The following is a 25,795-nucleotide window of genomic DNA, read 5'->3' on the forward strand; positions in this document are numbered from 1 at the left end:
GTTTTTTGTTTTGTCAGTTTTATTTGCACTGTTGATCCTTCCAAACAGATGAACTCTTCCTGTAAAGGTGTGGTACTAAAATACAAGGATCTCAGGACTGTAAGAGCCTTAGTTCATGATGTAAAAAATGGGGAATAATGAAAAATTGTATTTCTGAAGTCAATAGTGTAGGTAGGCTGGTTTTCTGCCTCTCAGGCCTGAAAAATAGAGATTTCATTTTTTAAATACTCCCCCATGTTTCAGCGACAGTGTGTGGGGGAAATTGGAAAAAAGGAAGCTTTTTGAAGGAATGTGAAAGTCACGCTGAGCTCAGTTAACATTTATTCTTTGCTGTTTATGCTGCTTATACCAGAGCTTGAAAACTGTATCCTGACATCTGGGTGTAACGAATGGCTAGGAGGTAATTAAAGAAACTTGATGGGCACTGACTTGTTAGATCAGAACTGCGTTACTGCTGGCAGGGGCAGGGAAGATTGCTCTGAAATGCATGAGTCCAGTGACAGGTGCCAAAGGAGAATTACTGGTGCAGCACAAACATCAGGGCTAGTATCGGTTACAGCAGCTGGTCAGTCTGCAGATAAGTTGCTGCATGAGAGCAGTAGAGACCTTCCATGTTCACAAGCATAGAGAATGGGAAAATGTGGCTACAAGCTCACTGCTGTAAATAACGGTGAATTTAAAGCACGTCAGTAAGTATGGATCTAAAATTGAAGTCTTTTCACCTACAGGCAGAGCACCCATGAATCCACAAGAAGCCAGTGTAAACTGTAGAGATTTAGGCTGTTTCAGTCAGACCACTAATCTTCATTAAGGTGCGTAATGGTGATGACTGCGGAAGGTATTACAGGAGAGCCTTGCTGTAGCATGCAAGGATCTAGCAAGTGTGGGATCAGCCTCTCTCATGCATTAACAATACACATAAAGCTTTGCTTTGCAGAGACCACAGGATTTCCATCCAGAATGGATGCTTGATCTCAGCAAGGAAAGGGAAAAAAAGAGCCCTAGCAGAGATAACAAGGTCCTTCAAAGGAAGTGATATCCAATATGTGCATACTCTTTTCTGATGTCCTGCAAAACATCTGCAGAACTTGCCAATTAAACAGAATAACTAAAATTGAGACCAAGGTAAGGGGGCATAAAGGTACGCGATACGCATGCCCAGCAGCAGGAGGCTGGAGCCTATTCTTAGTGTTCACTAGAGAGAGGCAGGGAAAAACCCCTCTGCTCCAAAGCTTTGCTTTATGGGGATACAAAAAAAAGAAAAGTTCTGCCAGCCAGGGGGAAAGAGGAGGTGAGTGCCTCACTAGCTACAGTACGTGCGAGAGGCAGGAGCAGATATCAGCTAGGCCAGGCTGTAACTCAAAGCAAGGAGTAAAACGCTCCCTAAATGCCCATTTCTTGAGCAGGCTTCGCCCCTGGTTCAAAAGGACTTAAACCAGGAGAGAATTACAGTTGCTGAGCTCAGAGTGCAGACACACTGCTCTGTGGTACTGAGCTGCGTAGCTGCTTAGGAGAGAGGCTTGCAGTACTCCACATCGATATGCTGTGCTACGACATCTTCTTTGCTGTGGGAAGGAAAGGATTTAACTGGTATTTACACACCTATATCTAGAACTGTGAGCCTAAACACTGCTTGACTATGGGCACCGAAAGTGTCTGAATGTTTTCTAAAGATCTGCCTCTGTGCTTGCCTGCTTCTCACATCACTGAGCACTGTTTCATGACTGGGCTGGACAAGGGTTCTGTCATAGCCCCTGCCTAGGTCTGGTCTAGTCCCGTTGCAGTCACAGCTCAATGCATCTTGCACAAGGCAAACACAAGCCCGAAAGACAGAGATCGGGACATGTGGTTTCCTCCCACGTGAGCATCCTGCGTCAGTGAGTGGGAACAGGGTAGTGCTGTGTCCATGCCATGGCTCAGTGAGCCTGCTTCCTCCCCTCACTTCACCAGACTGGCTGCCACCCAGCCAGGGAGAGCAGAGATGCCAGTCTGAGACACCTTAGTCAGAGGTAAGAAAGGTGAACACTTGTTTCTTCTGAAGTAGAAGGGTCTGTCACAACAGAGCCAGAAGATTATTAATTATTCAATTCAACCTTGTCGTATGTCTCTCTGGTTCACTGCATGTAAAAGAAGTCTGTACTTTTAATGAGTATTCAGACAAGAGTAACGAGAGGTGATAAAAGGAAACTGAAAAATGGAAGGATGGAGAAGATCCATCAGAAAATATCCCACGGCAGAAGGTGCTTTCTCAAGGGAAATGCCAGGAATTCCCCTGCCCCAGGTAAAAGCTGGTGGAGGCAAACACTAGCAAAATAATTTTTTTCTGACATGTCATGGTCTGGGTGATCAAGAGTTTCTTTTACACATCTCACCCTGTGAATTATTTAAGTGGACCTCGTGTGTGTAATACCACTCTCGTATGAGCTGTTAATTTAATCCCCTTGTGACGAGACAGCACTCGGTGCCTGGTGCGGCAGGGCCATGGTCTGTCCCCGATGACATGACTCCAGGTGCTCGCGCTCAGACCTCCATGGTATCCAACAAGCCAAGAACAGCAGCTGCCAAGCGTTGCCTCAACTTTACCGTACAAGTGACCACCAAAATGCTGAAAAATGGCGGGTTTCTTCCCCCTTGTAATAGCAAAACTTACTTACTATATAAAACTGCAGTTAAGCTTTATTAGAAGTGATTTGTTTTGGTACAGTTTGTAGCCTTTGAGAGCTCCCTCCCACAATTATACTTTAGCCAAGGGCTAAAGGGCATGCAGGGCCTGGTTTCTCAAAGATGTTTGTCTGGGATGCAGAAGAGAAAGCAGTGTCTCTCTCCAGAATATCCCAACATGCATTCCACTAATTTAAATGTAAATCAGGTAGTAACGCACTTCCTAAAATACCACATCATCCAAAAGTTCTATTTTTGTGTCTACATAATGCATGTCCTAAAGCTGAACTCAGAGTACTTGGTTAAAAACTGAAGGGTGGTTTTTTTAATACCTTTCTCCATAAAACATATATAACCACATATTCTCCCCGCTTTGAGACTTTTTTTCTATATTGAAACATAACTTAGTTATTTTGTTTCATCCATGCATTGAAACCCCCTATGAAGATACTCCATACTGTTGATAGCATATCAGAAAAAAACTCAGGTTAAAACTTAGAATGTCAGACAAAACCCTGCATGTGCAACTTCACCCAGCTCCATTAGCAGCACAGTTTCCCTGTCAAGCTTTGGCACTGCTTTTATGCGTGGATTCCTGTGTGGGAAGGAAGCGAGCTCAGTAGCTCTGCTTCCCCGCCTTTCCTCTCCCGCTGAGCCCCAGGTGGGATGGGCAGCACGGCTGAGCACCAGAAGGGTAGAGCCACAGCGCTCCTTCCTCTCAATGTGTCTTGAAACAGATCCACAGCCCTCCTGTAGTCCTCACCCTCAGCTTACATCCCAGCTCACATCCTGGCTTTCCTAGCCACTCCTGGGATAGGACCAGTTACTTGTTTCCTTAGCCCTGTGCCAGTTCTTAAAGTGACAGGCAAACTTTTCTCATCTTTTTAACTCTTATAATTTGAAGACCAGGCAATTTTTTCCCCTAATACTCAAGCTGCAGGATATCATGAGACTCCACAAAAATCCCAGTATTTAAGCATGGTTTTAATCTTCAGTGTTCCAGAAGATAGCAGAAACTGGACACTTCACCTAGGCGTTGCCTGAAGATTCAGAGACCAGAAGGTAAAGAAATCCACATATACTGGCCTTATTTTGATCTCATCAAATTAACCCTGTTTTCCCATTTTCATGTGTAAAACATGAGTTCTAGCTCTGATCGGTTACCTCTCGTCCTCATCAGGTAATAAAAACAGAAGGGTTCCTGTTACTGATACATGAGATGGTGCTCAAAGATGCCATGGAAGAGGTGTGAAAGGAAGGGAAACCAGGACAATTTCTGATTTCCCTGCAGTGCCTTAGATTTGACTCACGGCCATTTAGACTGCATGTTTAGGGTTGTAAACTAGCTCCAGAGCGAGCCGTGGCTCATGGAGCCCTCCTAGCAATTAAGGAATCAGTTTTGGGGTTTTTTTCCCACTGAACAGAAATAACCTACTGCTCGTCAAAGGCAACAGACCGAGAAGGAGCAGAATATGGAGGAAAAGCCTGAGGAACCAGGCATGGGAGAAGCATGTCAGTGAGACAAGCTGCCCACCAGAGGTGAGCAGACAGCACTGCTGGGGATCGTGACACTTTCCACATCTTGGTTCTGACCAAGCAGTGTCAGTGACACGCTCTGGCATTGCCAGGTGGAGTAACTTTTGGAATAGCCTGAAATTTCAGGGGCACCTTGGCACGTGGCTGTGCCCGCACACCATAGTGTACCTACCCCAGCTGCGTTAACCAGGATTTCTGTCCACAGTCTCAGCAGATACCAAGAGCTGAAGGGAGCAAAAGTCCAAACTAACTTTCCACCTGTAAGCGGTTTGAGTTGACCTTAGGACACACAATCAAAGACCAGGAAACCCATTTGGAAAGAGGTAATGCATGGGAGGAACAGGAGTAGAAACTGTAGATGTACTTAGAGGCTAGAGCTTTGGGTCAATACTGTGGAGACATCAGGAGAGCTTCATTAGCTTTCAAAATACTTTATAATATCCTGCCCCACCCCTATCTTTTCTTGTCATGAGACAACATGGTTGAGAACTGACAATGGTGAAATGAACAGTCCCACAATACTTGCCAGCCAGGTCCATCACGTGATGGTTAGATCTTCTCTGACAAGAGTGACAGACTATCAAAACACATACAAAAGAGTCAAAGCAAAGACTGGGATTCATGAGGAGGAACAGTTCTTGCAAAAGCTCATTTTTCACCCAGATGTTCAGGATAGCTTAACTCCTAGCAATCCGAAGACACAGCATTTCAGAGACTGCACATTTGAAAGCTGACTTGAAAATGTAGCCACAGGTGTCCCAGGGCAGCCACAAGTGTGTTGAACTCCAGCTGAAGTCACAGGAAAGGCTGGTGCCCTGCCATCGAGCTCATCATGAGCTCAAACACTTCCCATGACATTTGTAAGAGGCGCAGGGAAGCCCATCACAAATACCTGTGTGCACAGTTGCACCTGGTATCAGGGGGTGTATGCAGTGAAATGTAAATCAGATAACCTATAGCTTGGACCAGGACAGAAATTAATTTAAAGCCATATGGTTAGTTTTCTTAGTTCATTGATTTATAATTAAAAATAAATTACTATTTTACTTTTACTATTCCTTAAACAGTCTGTCTCAGGAAAAGCTTTCAACAGTTTCTCTTGTGATATTGTTCTCCTTAGAGGTCAAGAGAAAGTTAAATTCTTTTGCGAAATAGGTTTTTAAAAAAGCCACGAATAGATCCAATCTACATTAGTAGTTTTAGTATTCATAACAGAACAAAGTGAAAACTCAGGGATAAATTGCTGTAAATTTCTAAGCAGATGAAATTCAAATCCTTATATTTGCTTGGGTCAATCATCCTTTTTATATCTGAGCACTCTAACCTATATCTAACATCAGTTCAAAATGCTTCAAGTTAGCTTTAAAAAAGTAATGTTAACTGACAAAGTGAATAAAGATGATGCAATACATTCCATTAATTTTCTGATGTGGTTTTGTAACTCTGCAAGCCACCTGATGCACAGACCATTTGTCCCATCATGTGGGACAAATACATACTATATCAAAGGTCTCTTTTCCTTTGGGATCACACCATGTCAGTTTGCCAAGCAAGTGTAATTTGCTTTCTTTGGGTTTTTTTTGCTTGGAATCCAGATAATGATATTAATGCTAAGGGTAAGATTACATTAGATGCTGCTATGCTGACAGTGGTGTAGGTTTAACTCATGAATTCATGCTACTTAATGTTTTGAGCAGGAGGTAAAACAAGCAGTGTCACAGATCAGACACCCATATTGAGTCTAAAGTGCTGAACAAAGATTTCCACTTGCAAGAATAACAGTTGGAGCTTGGGTAATCTAGGTAGGTGTCAGGGCAGAATTAGAGAGCAACATTTACCTGAATGGTTAAGGAGTCTCTAAAATATTGCTATAATGTGGTGCATATTTAATGCTTGGTGTAAGTGTGCATCAATTCTAAATGTTCTCCAAAACCCTGTTCTCCCTCGCAGGCAGACTACCCCAGCCAGTGTCAGTGGGGCCCTTGAGCTGAAAATCCAGTAGTAGAGAAGAGCTGGGAGGGCAGCTGGAAGGTATTTGCTGTTGGAGCCTGGACATGTCCTCTCTCAAGCCAAGACAAGCCGCCTGGTGTGTGCTGGAGAGCCTCTTCCTTGCTCTCACTAACACTCCGCACAAAGTTAATCAAGGCAGCAGCAATCTGGCTAAGGAAGCTGAGAACAGCTGAAATCTGCTTGTTTGTTATGGGTTTGTTGTTGCTAGGTTTTCAAGTTTGGGCAAGAAAGATAAATAGGTCTATGTTGGTGGTTTTGTCCAAAAAATGCCAGATCCCCAAAATATTGGGTGTCTTTTATCTGAGATTTTGCAAATCCAATTAAGAAAAGCATCCCAAAAAATAAATCAGCAAGGAATTGAAAAAGAGAGCTGATGTGAATTTATAAATAAAATGCTAATTGACCTGTTGAGGGAAAAAGAGAATTGCTGTTTGAAATAATAAATCAGTGGTGCCAGTGGTGCAAAAGTTTAAAAGAGGTCTCTGAAATGACAGGCTGAATAGAACCAGCCGAGGAATGCCTTTAACCTTGTTTTCTTCAACTCTTCCTCACTTGGGTACTAATGAAGTACTGAACTTATGAGCACTGTCACTTCCCACCCTAGTTTATCCACGGCATCTTGTTCTTGTGCCCATTTCTCAACAAAAAGGCTTTCCTCAGGAAGATGAATATGGGTATGAGTGTGAACATTTGAACCAAGGTGCTTTGTATGCTGGGAAATGGCGATGAGGAATCCAAGCCCCACAAAGCCAGCGAGACCTTTGGCCCCTGACTCTGCCAATAGTTTATTTGTACAAAGTTTCTTTGCACTGGGGATTGGTGGTAGAAAACAAAAATTCAAAAGGCTAGTGGAAACCTGTGAAATGCCAGAGATTAAAGTCTGAAACTTTAATTTATGTAGTGATGCTACGTAAGGAAAAGATTTTTAGCATTATTTCTGTGCTAACAAAATCTGTACTACAAAGTCACACTAGGAAAAGGTGTTTTCGTTTATTTGGCTTCTTTTTCTCCCTTCCCCTGAGAACTGCTAGCGCTGGCACTGGTTACCTCCCTAACCCAGGCAAGGCCTTCAGTGATGATGGGTTCTTGCAGTCCAGCTTGAACAGGCAACTAGAAAGATGACTAGATTTGTGGTTTCTTATAAAAATACACATAAATGACAACTTTCACCATCTAAGAGTAGCTGACAAGAAAAGGGGATTGTGAATAAAACTGCTAAAAACTGAAAGAAGTTTGGGCTAGTTTCTGTTCTCAGGAGGTTCAGCTGAGGGTTTAAAGGAAGGAGAAAGAGGCCAGCCCAGTGGGGATGAAAGCTGGCCATGTCCAAGCAGTGCTACTTCAGTAGTTTTCCAGAACTCTTTATAAAGTTCAGCTCAGTGGTTTTTCTCTGTCTGTGATGGTGGAACAGGTTTTTTTGTGGTTTTGATTTAAAAAAAAAAAAAACCAAAACTAAACTTCTAAACAAAGACAGTGCGATGAAGCAGAAATCTCTACCCAGGCACACCCTCTCATTGGGGAGGGTAAATAAATAGCTTTTCTGTGTGCATTTTCAGCTCTCATTCCTCACATTCAAACTCCACCCATTGTACCAATCACCCCCAAAAGCATCAGCAGGTCTCCTGGCACAGGTATAAAACCAGGACAGGCCTGGACACCCCTCACATAGTGTGCTATACACCTCCAGGTGTTTAATTTTATTGAAGCAGAGGAGTGTTAACAGGTGTCAGAAGTCATGATGTCGGGTAAAAGCTTCCAGGGACTGAAGGAACAGGCTGAAGGTGCAGCAAAAGGTGCTGGTAAGAAAGATTAAATATTGTTATATATTGGGGGGGGCTTTGCTGCTATTTTCGCTCACAGAAACCACAATCTGAAGTTACACTATTAACTTCACCAGTGCAAGCAGGACACAGCCTCCCCTTTTCTTCTTCAGTTCCTGGGGGCCAAGGTCTAGCCATCACCTGGAGAAGGCCCCAGGCTGGGCACAGCTCTCTGCTCAACTCCCACCCACAGCTCCATTGGTGGCTGCTGAGCATTGTCTCACCTTTATCACCCCCCAAACAGGTCTTTAAACTTAGAGTTTTTAGAGCAGTGGAGCCTTTTTAGTAGTAATAACCTGTTGTATTTAGCATTTACGTTGCTCAGGGTGGTATTTTCTTGTGCTCTGCAGTGGTTTTTAATTTGCTTGCTTTTTAAGAAGTTGGAGTTAACCTTTCATTAATGTTTGCTAATTGGCCTGACTATCAATGCCTTCTGGTAATAACTATATTGATTGCAATGGACTGTTTGTAATAAGTAGTACAAGTTGTATTCTTCTCCAGCAGCGATCACCAGACTTTGCAGGGTTTAAAAGAACTGTGCACACATTTCTGTCATAGCTATGCTCATGTTGTAGGGCCAAGCACTGTATTATTATTAGCGCTGTGCATTGGAAACCAACTTTTCAATGCAAAGTATAATAGCTTTTCCTTTAAATGAAAAATTGTAATATCTGTATAGCTTATTCAAGCATTGTATAGTATACTCCTTACAGTGTTTGTGTGCAGCTCATTCCTAGCAGGGTATAATTTGTATCGGATACAGTCCTGGATTCTGATCCTGCAAACACTTTGTTGTATAGCTGAAATATGGGATTAACTTCACTGCTTTCGTCAGGGTTACAGAAAGTTTCCCCACACCTGGGAACAAAAGTGTAGTAGACCCTGAAACATGACTGCATGCCTTTCTGAAAAACAAAATAGTCCTTGCTGCATCCTGAATACATTCATGCCTTTGAGGAGTCACTTCTAGCAAAAGTGATAGGATGGCTGTCACTCTTTCATAAACTATTAGACATCTTACAATTATGTGGCATCTCACTTCTTTAATGCTTTATATTCTAGAGTTGATCTGTTATGTTTGTAGCTTCCACTCCTCTTCTTCTTCTATTTATATCTTGTTTGCAAAGTCACCCTTTTCCTGTCCTGCTCTGTTTAATGAGTTTGCTTCCATTTTGGAACAGGCACCACTCCCAAACAGCCCGCACAGAAAATGCATGCTAAACGGCCAAGCTTCTCCAAGCAGAACAAGCTCAAAAATCAATAAAATCAAGTGTAGTGTAAAATAAGCAACTTTCAGATAAATGTCATCATTTCAACTCACTGCTAATCTTTGCTTCTTTATCTCCTTTTTATTTTATCTTATCTGTCATCAATTTGCTCAGCTGACCATAGGTGCTAGGTGAACGTTAATCTCATAGCAAGCTGCTCTGGCAACACACATAGTTCCCAGGGTGCCCACGAGTGAAGCACACAGCCTCAGCCTGCTCTGTTCCAGCCTTATCTCTTGCCAGGGCCATAACCTTCTGCGAACATGCAGAAAAGCCAATTGACATAGGGAATTCCTATAAGCATAAATATGAACAGCTGGAAATGATTTTTTTTTTGTCCTTAATTACAGAAAACACATTGGGACAGGTTACTCAGGATGCAGTCAACCAGATTACAGATGCAAGCCAGAAAGGTAGGAGCAATGATGTTCAAATCAAGAAGCAATGGAGCAGCTCAACACAAGCCAGCAGCGGGCAGCGCTCATTCCCCTCCATCCCACGAGTGTTCTCAGCTTGAAAGTCTGTGGTTTCAATGACAGTTTTTGGCCTTTTATAAATCTCACGGGAAATGATTTCAGGATCTGTTGCTTGGTAGCTCCAGCCATTTACTGGCAGACAATAGCTGACACTCCCCTGGCCACGCACAGCATTCAGATTTTGGCTTCCTTTTTAGAAAACTTGTGAGAACAGCGTGGACCAAACTTTGCTTTTCTTTCTTGAGGATTAAATAACCTTGTGATACATCTTTCTCCCCCCAGCTTGGAGGGCAGGGGTCTGTCCATGCCCAGCCCTACACTGGCTCTCAGCACCTGCTGAGGCAGCAGCTGGGGTCAAACATTAATGATACCGCAGCTGGAAAGGTGCTGTCAGGAAAGTGTTAGCGTCTTGCTTCTGGGGATTTGGAACAAGTTAAGCTAAAAACTAAGCTCCATACTCACCTAATTTTAATACTTTTCTAAGAATAAGGGGAGAACTAGCAACTTAGGGGCCTAAAATATTTCATGAAAACCAAAATGCATTGGCAATATCTCCTTAGAGCAGACACCCTCTACAGCTCCATGGATGTGATGAGAAGGGTGGGCTTGGGCACTTGTTGATGTTAGATGGGAAGGCAGAAGAATTGCCAAAATCTTTCTTAATGATATATCCCTATATTTCTATAGTCTAATAATTTTCACACCTCTCCCATCCATCATAAATATTAAACCATGTTGCATTTTTCCAGCTTTCTGCTCATCTTTTTCCTTCTCTTGCAGCTATTGACAAGGCTTCCAAGATGGCACAAGATGGGGTAGAAAAAGCAACCGGACAAGCTGCAGAAGCAATGTCTGGCTTTGGGAAAAAATGTGGATTTAAGAAATGATGCTAATTTAAGCAAACAGTATTGCATGTAAAAAGCTCTCTTTGGTCTGCAATTCCCTACTCCTTTGTGTAGAAAAATGAAAGCGATAGTTGAATAATTTCTTTCTCTTCAAATGTAAAATTTTAAGGCAGAAGGGCCCCCTCATCCTTCACACAGGAAAAATACATCTTTTAGCACAACTGCTCACAATCTTCAATACGGCTTATAAGGCTTCGGCAATGCTATTGCCCTACTCTTACAACAGCACAATGATTATTGCCACATTTGCTGAGTGTGTTTACAAAACCAGTGAAACTGTTCACACTCCAGGACACCAGTATGATGAAACTGAGTGTCCTTCCAGTAATCAAAAGTTAAACTAAGGTTATATTTCTTGTCAATTGTTTGTTTGTTCCCATCTGCTGTATTCTCAGATTAAAATAAATAAAAGGTATTGTAAGATTCCCACCACCTAGAAATATATCACCTTGTTGTGTACTCTCATTATTTTACTGGTGCTTTCGGTGAAGGATCACGCAATGTCTTGTAAATCTCTTTTGCTCTTTGATTCAAAACCCAGTGAGGTCAGTGATCATTCTGTAAGGGAGGTGAGTACTGAACCATTTTGCAGTTTGGCAGACAGACATACAGAAACGAACAGCGCCATACTGCAGAGGAGCCCTGTGGTCTCTGCGAGTGAATGGGAGTTGTGGTGTCCACTCCCCGTCCTTTCTCTTACGTGTCTGTTGCCTGTCTAAATTTCTTGTTACCATTGTCCACAACACATCTCCTGTTAAATCTCCTGGGGACAAAATTCAGACACTTTATCCCAATGCCCACTTGCAGCACTACCGCTAAGAATGACGGGTAGCCCTGATGTGAGGGACAGCAGCATGGGGTGCTGGGCTCACCTCCTTACTCACGCCTGAGCTGCAGGGTCCGCGCTGGCTCTTCGGGGCAGCTCAGACATGCTGCACAGCGGGTACCCGCTCACAGAGGTGGTGGTGCTCAGGGATGGAGCCAGTGCGAGAGAGGCAAGCGACAATCTTCTTGCCTCAGAGTTGGAAATATTTGTTTTAGATTGCTGCTTGCTGGGCAGTCAGAGGCTGCTGTAGCCAGACAGGGTGCCCGCTTAGTGCTGCCTCTGTCAACAGAAGGCACTAATACCCACTTGTTAACAGTAAGTGCTCTTGGTCTCTGGATGTTTCTCATTGCCAGGGAATATTTCCTTTCTTTTGTCTCTTTTTTTTATTTTTTCCTCCTGGTTTGAAGCCTTACCAATCCAATTTCAGTAAAAAGGTAATCGGGGCCTTACGAAAGAAAACCAAAGAATAACCAAAAGCATCTGGATTTACTGTAATAGGGCCATCCAGGCCAGCTTGAGATACCATTGTCTCACACCTGTTGACCAAGGGCTGTGGTTCACCAGGGGTTTTTGGAAGCTGATCTTTGGGAATGCAGTCCCAGGAGAGACAGACTCCCCGCTGAACCCAAAGACCACTACGAGCTGCACAAGGACTGCATGGACTGAAAAGCCTTTAGAGGATCCTATAAGTAATAGACCATCTGTGAGTAAACATATTCCAGGGCTTTGCACAGTGTCCCAATGCAATGTTCACTGTTATTTAAAGCTTTAAAAGCCTAAATATTTACCCAAGTACAAGCTCACAGAAAAAATGTTAGACTATTGCACCCTCAGTTACTGGGCAACCCTCAATAGTACTCAATTATTTAGTGCTTTCCATGGTTACCTCCCTGGTGGTAAAATCTTCAGAGAATGAGTCCTTTAGGGTTGGTGTTTCAGACACCAGTGCTGCATCTGTGGGGTGATAGGGGTCCATACACCAGTCTCCATCACACCTCTTTTTTTTTATGCAAACTATTTCTTAGTTCATATTACCAAGAAAGAAAATAAAAACGAACAACTGTTGGTTTTTTGCCAGTAAAACCTGTTATCCCCTTACATGGCTGGTTCTATTCCTGCTGCTTTGTGCATGGAGAACACAGTCCTGACTCCTGGTGTGCAGTTTTTATGTTCCCTTCTTCCAATTGCAGGTGACATCTTCAGTGTAACTACACCGGTTGTCGCTGCTCACTGCTCTGGCCCAGTGTTGGCAGCAGCACTGGCAGGGTAGGGATGGGACTGCCTGGCTGGAGGGAGGGACTGCTGGAGGTCGGCCACTGAGTCAAGAGAGGAGAAGCGCCTTTCTCCATCTGGCCGTGGAGCACCAGGAGGCAGTTCCCCATGCCCAGTCCCTGGCACAGGGATGTGACACAGAACCCTTGCTGCTTCAGAGCCTGGAGCCTGGTCAGAGTATTTCACATCTTTTGTCCTGAGGGCAGAGGCTGTGCCACAGGCACTCGTGAGTCTGAGTCACTTGCTGGCAACTGGTTCTAGGTCTGAACTTCAGTGCTTTGCTCCACAAATAAGGTCACTGCCTTACTCACAGTGCTCTTTGGCCTTAGAGCACTTGGGGCTGTCCCTCCCTCATGCATTGCACAGGGAGCCCTGCCCCAACCCAGGACTGGGCCTTCCCATCCCATCTAAAGATGTTGTGTAAAAGCAAAATGGACATCCTTAATGCTCCTACCAGCTCATGGGCCATCAGCCCTAGAGACACGTGAAGTTATCCAACACCTGAGTTCTCAAATTTCCTAAAATTTGCTTCTTGGGTGTGCCCGCAGCTGCCTGAGCAGTGAAATGCTGAGCAAGGGGATTCATGTCCCAGCCTGGCCAGGCTGCCCAGTGCAATCACCACCTGACTCAGGGAGTACGGGTTTTACCAGACTGCTTGAAATCCACCTTCAGCTCCTTCCTTTGCCCAAGAAAACATGAATCCTCATCTCAGGTGAATGCTTTGATTAATGGTCTATGGGTTATTGAGAATCCAGGCTTTCTGAAACCTGTCTTTGCAGCTGTAGTTTCTCATCATGTGGCAAAATACAAAGGTGATTTTTTTTTTTTTTGTAAATCTCTGCCAGGTCTCCTGCACTCTGGTGCCCTTTACCAGGTTCCTGTTCAGTTTCCAGCCCCAACCGAGCCCAGCCCATGTCCCCGTGCAGCACTGATGGGCTCTGGGCCAGGCTGGGCTCTGCATCCCCCACATCACCGGGGCCAACAGTCTCAAAGAGATTTGCATGAGCTGTTTTCACTTTGCTTATAAGCCTTGCCTTAATAGATGCTTCTCCTGCTTTGTGTGAGCACCTCAGCTACTGCTAGTACCATGGTGGTACACATGCACACACACAACTGATGTTGTTTAGTTTCTCTTTTGCCTTCAGATAGGAAATTACCAGGAATTTCATGCAAAGAAACCCTTTTTATGCTTAGCTCCTTGTTCCTATTTAGTAAGTTCTGGTTTGGGTTTTTTTTTTTCCTTTCTTTACAGCTCCCAGACCTAGCGCAGGCACCCATGAGCATTTCTAGTCCTACTGGTTAATTTTGAAAGCTGGGAGAGCAGAGCCTATGTAAAGGTAGACAGCAGAGAGCACAACTGTGGCACACAGCAGGCTGAGCTGCTGCTTGTGCAGAAAGGCATGCTGTGGTAAACAGCAACCGAGCCCTTGGTAAAGACCTTCTTGCTGCTCTTCTTTTGGCCTTGGCACGAGCAGCCCCCCCAGGGTCTGCCATCACCAGCTCAGCCTGTCTCAGTTTCCCCTGTGTCCTGCTCTCACACCTTGTTGCTTTAGCTGCCATTTCATTTCCTTTCCCGTACCTAACTTGGGCAGCATTTATGACACATGATCTCCTTTGTCCTTTAGTATTAACCCTCTGGCTCTTTCCTTCTTTTGCAAATCACCCTTTTAGCAGTTAATCGGGTTCTCACTTCCCCTGGGGCACATGCTGCTGTCTCCCCAACCCAGAGCCCACAGGCCACCCTTGGCCCTCCAGGGGCAGCCCCCATGGGGCTGGGGGCTGCTGCAGTGGGCTCTGCTGGCACAGCCGCAGCTGGGGGACCTGGGGCTGAGCGACAGGACATGGATGGGACATGGACAGGACACAGGCAGGACATGGGTGGCTGCTACAGGAGGCTGGCAGGTGCCAGGAGGGAGCCACAGACAAGGTGATGCTGGGGCTCGTGGAGTGCAAGTGCAGGAACAGCTGGCTAATTTGTGAGGCTACTGTAGAGAAACTGGTTGCCATAAGGTGGGGCAGCACAACTGTGAAAAGAAACTCACCTTCCTATACATAAAAATCAAGAAACCTAAAGATGAATAAGCTGTTGCTGAGTTGGATGCTGTTCTTTGTATGCCACCAATACACACTAGGGGTGAAGCTGCTGTGAAGGATGCATGTTTTGCCTGTGTTATGCCATTTCTTCATGACCCGAAAAAATGTCACATGACACCCCTCAGCCTCTCTCCTTCCCAAAGAGCAGCAGCAGCAACAGGACAGGTTGACTTAGGGAGCCTGAAGAAGCCAGGCCACCCTCTTCAATGTTTCCTTCATACTCCCAAGCAACCACGACTCCTGAATTAACAATGTTGGAGGATATATCCCAGCTCCTCCCGGGAGTTTCTGGTTATGAACAGATCTATTGTCCATGGTGTTGTCCAGCTCTTTTGTTGAGCTGCCAGCACTGTCTGCTCCCAGAGTCCATGGCAGCAGTGGGCTCACTGGGATTTGCTGCCCACAGGACAAAGATGACCTTCCTTTCACATTTTAAATTAATCTCCTACCAATTGCACAGATTGCCTCTTCACCTGAAACCCCCCAAGGTCTGGCCAATAAGAGCCCTGCTGCAGGCAGGGCTGGGGCGGAGGGGCTCTTCCCTGAAACCTTCCTGCACCTGTGCTGGGGCTGCCCAGCTGTGCCCGGTCAGGGGCCAGGGAGGTCATAAAGGGGCTGTGGGAGGGGACCTAAGGGAGTTCCTGGCTGCAGACGTGGTGAGCAGGTAGGAGTGGGGCCTGTGAGCTTTGAGGGAGGAGGGCTATTGGTGGCACACTGTGTCGATGGTGTGGTTGCTGTGGCTTTTCCTCCAGTGTTGTGATTTCTGATCTCCCGGGTGCTGTGTGGTGGTGGAATGTGACCCCCTGGAGAGGCTGTGATGGCTCCCGGTGGGCGCTGGTGTTCAGCCAGGCTGGGGCAGGAGTGTCTCGCAGCCTGTGCTTGTGGTAAAGGACATCAGGTTTTTGTCTCTGCTCTCAAGCTCCATGTGTTTGCCTGTGCTGGCTGGTGGCTGAGTTTAGGAAGTGTACGTGCTTGTGCCTTGGCAGCTTTAATCTGTGTTTTCAGCAAGCTGCCCTGGCATTCTTGCATTATGCAGCCCTGGGCCTTGGCTGCAGAATCGGCCAGGCGTGGCGGGGAGCAAGGTGCAGGGGCATGTCGGGTGCACGGAGGTGAGCCCTGAGGAGGCGGTGGGAGCTGAGGCCCTGCTCTCATTAACCTAGTGCACTAACAAGGAAAGTCCATGGGGATGTGTCACTGTGCTGGGGGTGGCTGAGGGAGCTGAGGCGAGGAGAAGTCATAGCAGCGGCAGCACAGAGGGGCAGTTGGTGTCACAGAAAGATGCAGTGCTACGCACCTGCACTGCCTGTGCTTACGTGAAGTTAGGAAATGCAGTTACTGAGAGGTGTGCTGCTGCAAGAAGGATGGCAAAAGCTATGGCACTGAGTGCAATCTAATGTCAGCTTAAATGCATATGTGATGAAAATCCTAGTGCCTGCCTGTGGTCTTTTAACACTGGAAAACTGTGGTCTTTTAACACTGGAAAACTGTGGTCTTTTAACACTGGAAAACTGTGGTCTTTTAACACTGGAAAACTGTGGTCTTTTAACACTGGAAAACTGTGGTCTTTTAACACTGGAAAACTGTGGTCTTTTAACACTGGAAAACTGTGGTCTTTTAACACTGGAAAACTGTGGTCTTTTAACACTGGAAAACTGTGGTCTTTTAACACTGGAAAACTGTGGTCTTTTAACACTGGAAAACTGTGGTCTTTTAACACTGGAAAACTGTGGTCTTTTAACACTGGAAAACTGTGGTCTTTTAACACTGGAAAACTGTGGTCTTTTAACACTGGAAAACTGTGGTCTTTTAACACTGGAAAACTGTGGTCTTTTAACACTGGAAAACTGTGGTCTTTTAACACTGGAAAACTGTGGTCTTTTAACACTGGAAAACTGTGGTCTTTTAACACTGGAAAACTGTGGTCTTTTAACACTGGAAAACTGTGGTCTTTTAACACTGGAAAACTGTGGTCTTTTAACACTGGAAAACTGTGGTCTTTTAACACTGGAAAACTGTGGTCTTTTAACACTGGAAAACTGTGGTCTTTTAACACTGGAAAACTGTGGTCTTTTAACACTGGAAAACTGTGGTCTTTTAACACTGGAAAACTGTGGTCTTTTAACACTGGAAAACTGTGGTCTTTTAACACTGGAAAACTGTGGTCTTTTAACACTGGAAAACTGTGGTCTTTTAACACTGGAAAACTGTGGTCTTTTAACACTGGAAAACTGTGGTCTTTTAACACTGGAAAACTGTGGTCTTTTAACACTGGAAAACTGTGGTCTTTTAACACTGGAAAACTGTGGTCTTTTAACACTGGAAAACTGTGGTCTTTTAACACTGGAAAACTGTGGTCTTTTAACACTGGAAAACTGTGGTCTTTTAACACTGGAAAACTGTGGTCTTTTAACACTGGAAAACTGTGGTCTTTTAACACTGGAAAACTGTGGTCTTTTAACACTGGAAAACTGTGGTCTTTTAACACTGGAAAACTGTGGTCTTTTAACACTGGAAAACTGTGGTCTTTTAACACTGGAAAACTGTGGTCTTTTAACACTGGAAAACTGTGGTCTTTTAACACTGGAAAACTGTGGTCTTTTAACACTGGAAAACTGTGGTCTTTTAACACTGGAAAACTGTGGTCTTTTAACACTGGAAAACTGTGGTCTTTTAACACTGGAAAACTGTGGTCTTTTAACACTGGAAAACTGTGGTCTTTTAACACTGGAAAACTGTGGTCTTTTAACACTGGAAAACTGTGGTCTTTTAACACTGGAAAACTGTGGTCTTTTAACACTGGAAAACTGTGGTCTTTTAACACTGGAAAACTGTGGTCTTTTAACACTGGAAAACTGTGGTCTTTTAACACTGGAAAACTGTGGTCTTTTAACACTGGAAAACTGTGGTCTTTTAACACTGGAAAACTGTGGTCTTTTAACACTGGAAAACTGTGGTCTTTTAACACTGGAAAACTGTGGTCTTTTAACACTGGAAAACTGTGGTCTTTTAACACTGGAAAACTGTGGTCTTTTAACACTGGAAAACTGTGGTCTTTTAACACTGGAAAACTGTGGTCTTTTAACACTGGAAAACTGTGGTCTTTTAACACTGGAAAACTGTGGTCTTTTAACACTGGAAAACTGTGGTCTTTTAACACTGGAAAACTGTGGTCTTTTAACACTGGAAAACTGTGGTCTTTTAACACTGGAAAACTGTGGTCTTTTAACACTGGAAAACTGTGGTCTTTTAACACTGGAAAACTGTGGTCTTTTAACACTGGAAAACTGTGGTCTTTTAACACTGCAAAACTGTGGTCTTTTAACACTGCAAAACTGTGGTCTTTTAACACTGCAAAACTGTGGTCTTTTAACACTGCAAAACTGTGGTCTTTTAACACTGCAAAACTGTGGTCTTTTAACACTGCAAAACTGTGGTCTTTTAACACTGCAAAACTGTGGTCTTTTAACACTGCAAAACTGTGGTCTTTTAACACTGCAAAACTGTGGTCTTTTAACACTGCAAAACTGTGGTCTTTTAACACTGCAAAACTGTGGTCTTTTAACACTGCAAAACTGTGGTCTTTTAACACTGCAAAACTGTGGTCTTTTAACACTGCAAAACTGTGGTCTTTTAACACTGCAAAACTGTGGTCTTTTAACACTGCAAAACTGTGGTCTTTTAACACTGCAAAACTGTGGTCTTTTAACACTGCAAAACTGTGGTCTTTTAACACTGCAAAACTGTGGTCTTTTAACACTGCAAAACTGTGGTCTTTTAACACTGCAAAACTGTGGTCTTTTAACACTGCAAAACTGTGGTCTTTTAACACTGCAAAACTGTGGTCTTTTAACACTGCAAAACTGTGGTCTTTTAACACTGCAAAACTGTGGTCTTTTAACACTGCAAAACTGTGGTCTTTTAACACTGCAAAACTGTGGTCTTTTAACACTGCAAAACTGTGGTCTTTTAACACTGCAAAACTGTGGTCTTTTAACACTGCAAAACTGTGGTCTTTTAACACTGCAAAACTGTGGTCTTTTAACACTGCAAAACTGTGGTCTTTTAACACTGCAAAACTGTGGTCTTTTAACACTGCAAAACTGTGGTCTTTTAACACTGCAAAACTGTGGTCTTTTAACACTGCAAAACTGTGGTCTTTTAACACTGCAAAACTGTGGTCTTTTAACACTGCAAAACTGTGGTCTTTTAACACTGCAAAACTGTGGTCTTTTAACACTGCAAAACTGTGGTCTTTTAACACTGCTGTATGTTTTTACCCCTGTGAGGCAAACATCACCTTCACCTGTTTGTAGGGACTGTTGCAATGGCACGTAGTCTCTCTGATGTTACAATTCAATATGTGCCTGCAGTGTGTTGTTGTAATATAATTAGGATCGTTCTGTAACTTTATTTCTACACTCATGTTCATTGGGAAGTCAAACCATCAGTGCTGGTGCTGTACCAATCTACTCTTGTGGAAGTTGTTCATGAGCTAGTGATGATACAGCTTTTTAAAAAAAGAGTTGTGTTTGCAGTGCTGGACCATGGGAGAGAAGGAACTGTATTTCACTTTGCAATTAGGATAGGATGAAGAGGGGTGTATCTAATGTTTCATGACACTGTAAACAGTCACCTTGCCAAATGCACAAGCCTGTTGCTGACTCTGAGTCTTGCTGTCTTTGCACATCTCTCCCTGTCAGTAACTCGGGCAGCAGCAGCAGAGCAGGACTAGGAAATTGGTGTTTCCTGCAAGCAAGGCCAGCCATGGTAATTAAGGATGTGACAGGGAACAATGGGTACATTTTACCACTTGGCTGCTGTGCAATGAATTTCCATGGGTCAAATGCTGCTCCGAGTTATCTGAAATATTTTGGGTTTTTTTCTGCATTATGGGTCACTTCTGAACTTTGTCAATACCCCTTGACTTGATGTCAAGGAAAACATTTATCTAAAACCAAAATTGTTTCTCCTTCTGTCTTTTGTGAGCATGCTCTGGTAGAATTTGCTTTCAGATATGGTGAGTAATCCTTACCCTGCTGTCAGAAAATAAAATGAGGCAGAGAAGCCCCTCCTCTCCCCCAGAAAACCCTCCATATCATATTTAATTGACATAAAGTAGGAATTTGTGATCAGTAAGAAACTGCAATGCTTGGAAGAAAACAGAACTTCTGCTGTAATGCTGGAAGGGACATTGTAGAGGAACTGTTGTTCATGAAGTGATATGCCAGGGCTCAAGAGAGGCATTCTTAGAGCCTGCTGTGGCAGATCAGTTTGAATAAGCCCCTTGTTCTGAGGTAGGTTACACTTTTTCCCCCCTTTTCAGCAACAATCATTTGATCAAGTGAAAGCTCCTGTCCACTGCGTGAAAGGGTGCAATAGTAGCTCTGCTAGAAAGCAGGTGATCCCAGAAAAAAAGTAAGCCTACTTGTTTGGGGAGAGAGCAGCTCCTGGCTGGCTGGATGGCATGTAGGTGTCCTGTGAGAGGACCTTGGATGGCATGGGGACTGTGTGCATGGCAGTCTGCCTCCTGCTGTCCTGCCATGCCACATGTGGGCTGGCTCTGGCTTGGGGAACTAGGTGGCAGCTTCAGCGTTCTGTCACTCAGAGCAGGTGGTGTGACCCTGGTGTTGCAGCTCAGTGCTACCTGGCCCCTGGTGAGGGCAGGCAAAGGCTGCAGGGCTGCATCCTGCTGGCCCTTGCCTGATGCTCAAGGTTCTGGAGGCTGCACTTCATCCTGTGAGTGTTTGCTGTGGGGATAGAGGGGAAGGACACAAAACTCTGCTCTTCACTCTCCTGAGCCAGGCATTGGAAACAAGGGGTTAAAATATTAATTATGACACACCACCAAATTATTAGCTTCGTCTAACACAATAAAGATTTCATCAGATACTTTAAAAAGCAGGGTTAGCTCCTCCCATTTCTTTTTATAACTATGAGTTTTAAGTCCCACTAGGGCGAAAAAAAATGTGGGCAAGCATCATCTGAAACTGGATACTTTTCTATGTAAGGCTTTGAAATGCCAAAGTTGATTTAAGCAATTCTTCAGCTGAGTGTTTTGCCATGCAATGTTTTTCTGCCTGGTTCACAACAGGCTGTGCCTGCCTGTATCTCCCCCTGCGGCACAGGCTCGGGAGCCTTTGGTCGGGACAGCTGTGGCACGCACGCTGTTTACCAACTCCTCAATAGGGAAAAACAAAGGTTTCATTCCTGGGCTATGGAAAACTTCTGCTGATTAATCCACACCCTCTCTCTGGGGAGGAAAACATAATAAACACTAATGTCTCTTCACCCTTTTATGCCTTGTATATTAATCACCCAACAAGAGCTCATGGCTTTTCCCTGTTCCAGTTTGCATTTGCCCTGTAACTACTGGGAGGAGTCCTGCTTTGTCTATAAAAAGGCTGCACTTTGCCAAACACTGTAACAGAACCGAATTTAGGGATTCACTCACCCATCTTCTGCGGTGAGAGAGGAGCGAGTGCAGCCATGTTCGGGATGGGGAAGAAGCTTGCTGAGGAAGCCACACAACAAGCTGAAAGCGCTGCACAGGTGGCAGGTAAATACAAATTGCTGCTTTTCCTCCTCCTGTGTTTTTGGTGTTAAAAATGTGCCCTGCTCCTACCCCTGCAGCTGGGAGCAAACCTGTCTCTTGGGCATGAATTCTATAGATGCTGTCCTCAGGGGTGTGGGTCAGTATGTCCTGTAATTGCCAAACCCTCTAACACTATAGTAAATGAAGGATTGATATTAACTACTGGTTTCCCACAATTTCTCACACTGGCTTTTACTGTGTGGATGTCATGATGATGTACTGAAGAGAGGACGGCAGAAAGCTGAGAGGGGAGGCAAGGCTTTTTATTTAAGGCTTTGTTTACCAACATGAACAGCCATGATAAATAGGAGTTTTGTAGTAGTGTGGTGGATAATTTCCTGAAGCTCAGAGGTCTTTGATCTGCTTGGTGCTGCACACGTGTGTAGTTAAGCCAGCTCTGCTCTGCTGTCAGTGCTCCAGCCCTGCTGGTATTGCAGCTGCTCCCCCCCCCCCGAAAGCACAAGTGCAGTTGCAGTGGCTCAGGGCACCTGAGTTGTGTTTACTCCTGCAGAGAGGCATGCTGAATTGGCCCTGAACTTAAATAACATAACACTTAGATGAGCCATTGTTAGTAAAGCTTTAACACAGAGATCCGCATTGGTGCAATTCCCAAAATGTTTGTGCTTAGTATAATATGAGAGCAGTGGGACTGTTTCATGTTTCTTTAGATGACATTTAGGTAAGCTCTCGGAACCAGATATTTTTGTCTGCGAGTTCAAATACAGTAGAAATACTACTTGCAGGTTATGTGTCCAGTGAAGCAAGCTACTTATTTACCATCTATCCCTGGTTCAGTTTGCTAGGAAGATGAAAGATGCGTGATCCCACACCCACTGCACCCTTTTCCAAAGAATTTGGGTTCATGCTTAAATCAACTATTTTCATGCTGAAGCATAAAAGAGAAACACTAGGATGTGGGCAAGTCAGGGGTAACCATCAAATTTTGTTTTCAAATAAGATTTCTTTCTGCTTTTGCTGTACGGCAAGCCCTAGAAATGCATATTTTGTGGAGGTTTTTTGATGTTCCCAACTTTTTTAACATTGGGGAAACATCTACTGTGCTGGAAGACTGATATGGGTGTTTTAGAAGTGGTATTTGTGATCTTGAAGGAGCTGAGTAATAATCTTAATGTTCAGCTGATTGAACTGAGTGTTTAGGAGTCAACAAACTCTAAGAGCAAAGTTTTTAATTAGTAGCAGCAGTCATTCCCCTTCTGACCCAAGCACTTGAAGCTGTGCCAGTTCTTCAGATACCAGCAGTGTAAGCCCTTTGCCTGAACCCTGCACATATCTTCCCAGCAAGTCCTGAGCTGCAGCATAGCTCTTCCAGCTGGAGTTGGATCCTGGAAAAACAGTCCCAGGCACTGGCCTGACTTTGGCCACTTACTTCTGTGCCATCAGCATGTACCTTGATGATGGGCAGTAAATACACAGCATGTGATGCTGAACTTGTGTCATGTTACTGTCAGTACCACACCAACTCCTGGAAGTATTAGAGAGATACCCTCTAAATCCCCATTTAAATGGAAATAGAATGGAACTTTATGCCAGTTTTTAAACTAAACCAAGACTGTCCAGCTGGTGGTTCTGCAACTATTAATTACCTTGGCATTGAACTACTACTGCTGTGTCTGCATGTGCCCTGAATGCACAGTCCCATGAGCCATTACTAAGTGCATAGTGGCACAACAGGGCTTTGCAAGTATCTAAAATTAGCATCTACCCTATGGTTCCTGAAAGGAGCCATGAACTCACCTGTGACCCAAGATGGCTACAGGAAGCATTTTCCTCAGCTGCACCTTACGAGCAGTGAACATCACTCATGTTAAGAAACTGCAGCAAAAGATGATGCATAACAACAATTAGCACACCTTTTAAGCTGTAGAAAGTGTCCTACAAACCCAAGGTGAAATAGGCCACTATTTCACAAGTGAAACAGATTTTATGAGACGCTTAATGAAACAACTGCTGTTGAAGAGCCATTCAATCCAAGCCTGGAAACCTTTGAAGTTTTAGACACTCCCAGTCCACTTAAATGTCCGTCCTGGGACCAGCACTTCTGCCTCATGTAATGTCCATGAATCTGGCTTGCATAGTCAGCCCCCCCTTCAGTGTCTGCTGTGCAGAACACATCAATGCTTTTTAGAAGGTAGTATTTGGAGCTAGGGGGAATAAAACAAATACAGGTTCAACTGAAGGCTACTTGACCCAAACTTTTATCTGATTCTTGTGAGCAAGGTTTCCTTGATCATAGCTGTTGGAGGCTGATCATCCAAATCTTTATTACTATTTTCTTAGCTGCAGTTTCTCCAATTTAAGGCAATACCTTCTCCTATTCTTCATGTCTCTAAGTTTCCTTTATTGAACATTTTCATGCCTTTAAAACTAGTCCGGTGTCTTGTAGAATAAAATTTTCTCTGTCACTAAGTTTTGATGTGCTCCTCTTACAGCATGCTGCTTCAGACAGCAAGCATCAAGCTTTATGCAGTTGGTGAGAGAATCTTTACCAACCAAACTGCCGAAGCCTGCTCTCAGCAGATCCTACCCAGGCACAGTAAAAGGAAGGTTTTGTTGTACCTGAAGCTCTTACTAGGGTTTGTTTCCTAACACCGTTAGATGACACATTGTAATATCCATAATCTTCATTTGTACCAAGGCACATGGATAATGTGGGGAACTACAGCCAGACTCCTAACAGCATCTCTCCCACTAGATCAGGGTGCCCATCCTTATAGAATAACTGTTTATTTTCTAGCACTGAAACATTTAGGGAACCTTTCCAAAATGTGATTACTGAATTTAGGGGAAGGGTAAAGACTGCTTAATTGACACTTCTTTTTCTCCTAAATCCAGCAAACACAGTGGGCCAGACTGTGCAGCAAGCAGTGGAACAAGCTAAGGATGCTGGTCAGAAAGGTATGGTAATATTTCTGTTTATTTCAACACTGTCATGTCAGTGAAATTCCAGATAGGTCCCCCAACCCTGCCTTGCTCCTTCTCCCACACCTGGTGTGAAAGGGGAAGGTATTACACTAATGCTACAGTTACCTTTGTTTTTCTGTTTTAAAAGCTCTTGATGAAGTCTACAAAGTTGCTGAAACCAGTGAAAAAGCTGTAAAAAATGTAGCGAACCAAGCAACTTCATGGGGCAAAAGCTTTGGACAATGAAGATAAAAATGTATCACCACTGAAATTTTTGTAAACAAGTTTCTACTACATGTACTCTTAAATAAAGAAAACAATTATCCTCTACCTGGCTTTCATGTATTCCTTAGGAATCTTTTGGTTAGATATTAAAAAAATTTACAACCACTGGTCTAGAAAGACTGGATTACTTCACAGAGCAGACAGCTAGAGCTGTGCTGTGCCATTAATGCAAACAAACACTGACTGTTTTTTATGAGGTAAGGGATGGCTCAAAGTGGGCACAGTGTACAGTCTAGGACTTGAGAGCTGGTCTCACACTCTGACAAAATGGGAAAGTCGTGATTGTGTGTGAGTCTCAAGCTGAGCAGCCCACAGCCATTTCAAGACAAGCTGAACACCTGTGTGCTTGTACTTCTGGTCTTATCTGTAAAATTACAATTATCTACTGTGCTGATGAAGACTTAAGTGTGTTTAAAGTATATGCAACCACTGTACAACAGCACAGTGATACTCAAACTAATGAGAACAGCAGAATGATGTGTTACTGCCAGCAGCGCACTTAGCTTGCCGTGAACTCTTTAACATTGCCTGAGCTGGATCATTGGTACAACTTGAACAGCTCTGCACAGGGAAGTATTGATGAGTAACACAGCACACAGTATGGCAATAGAGTCATTTACCACATTTGTAGGACCTCTGTCAAACAGACAGAGGGACAGTAATCAAGCAGGAGCTGAAAGAATGAGAACTGAGCAAGTCTAGGCTATTGAAAAAAAACCCAAACAAAATCAACAGAACAAGAAAAAAAACAAATAACAAGAGAAACACCCAGTGTGCACATAAACTTAGAATGAGATCTTAGAATGTGAAACTACAGTCTCACCAATTACTAACAGAGTAATATAGAGTTCACTTACTTGGCATCTTGAAATCACATCAAGAATTACCATTGCTCCAACACTTCCTCCTGATGGTTATAGTTGCCATCAATGAAAACAGGCATAGTGCTGAGTTCTTTACTGGCATGAAAAAATGATTGTTCTACTTGCTCTTCTGTATAATAGAGATATTTTGCATTTAGTATGTTGCAGGCAGCATGTAACCCTGAACACTCTAATCATCTTTATGAAATTCATGTGGAACTTCAGAGTACTTACTGAGATGCTATTCAACACAAACTATCTACATAAT

General features: G+C 43.8%; 1 protein-coding gene and 1 long non-coding RNA gene across 2 annotated transcripts; both read left to right on the top strand.

Moving 5' to 3' along the window:
- Window positions 1–7,935: 7,935 nt before the first annotated feature.
- Window positions 7,936–11,117, top strand: ADIRF (adipogenesis regulatory factor). Its single transcript, XM_074830016.1, has 3 exons — window positions 7,936–8,003; window positions 9,643–9,705; window positions 10,549–11,117. Exons 1-3 carry the CDS (start codon window positions 7,940–7,942, stop codon window positions 10,653–10,655), a joined length of 234 nt encoding a protein of 77 aa, XP_074686117.1. The 5' UTR covers window positions 7,936–7,939; the 3' UTR covers window positions 10,656–11,117.
- A 10,153-nt stretch (window positions 11,118–21,270) lies between these two features.
- On the top strand, window positions 21,271–24,709 carry LOC141925808 (uncharacterized). Its single transcript, XR_012623935.1, has 3 exons — window positions 21,271–21,421; window positions 24,311–24,373; window positions 24,528–24,709. It is a non-coding gene; the product is annotated as an uncharacterized LOC141925808 (long non-coding RNA).
- Window positions 24,710–25,795: the final 1,086 nt, after the last annotated feature.

The sequence above is a fragment of the Strix aluco genome, chromosome 7, assembly GCF_031877795.1.
Source record: "Strix aluco isolate bStrAlu1 chromosome 7, bStrAlu1.hap1, whole genome shotgun sequence".
NCBI lineage: Eukaryota > Metazoa > Chordata > Aves > Strigiformes > Strigidae > Strix > Strix aluco.

Excerpts from the sequence above, each read along its gene's own strand:
- ADIRF (XM_074830016.1), top strand. The coding sequence starts at position 7,940 with ATGATGTCGGGTAAAAGCTTCCAGGGACTGAAGGAACAGGCTGAAGGT. Across the intron at positions 8,004-9,642 it reads AGGTGCAGCAAAAGGTGCTG|AAAACACATTGGGACAGGTT; the intron begins GTAAGAAAGATT and ends CCTTAATTACAG. Across the intron at positions 9,706-10,548 it reads TACAGATGCAAGCCAGAAAG|CTATTGACAAGGCTTCCAAG; the intron begins GTAGGAGCAATG and ends CTTCTCTTGCAG.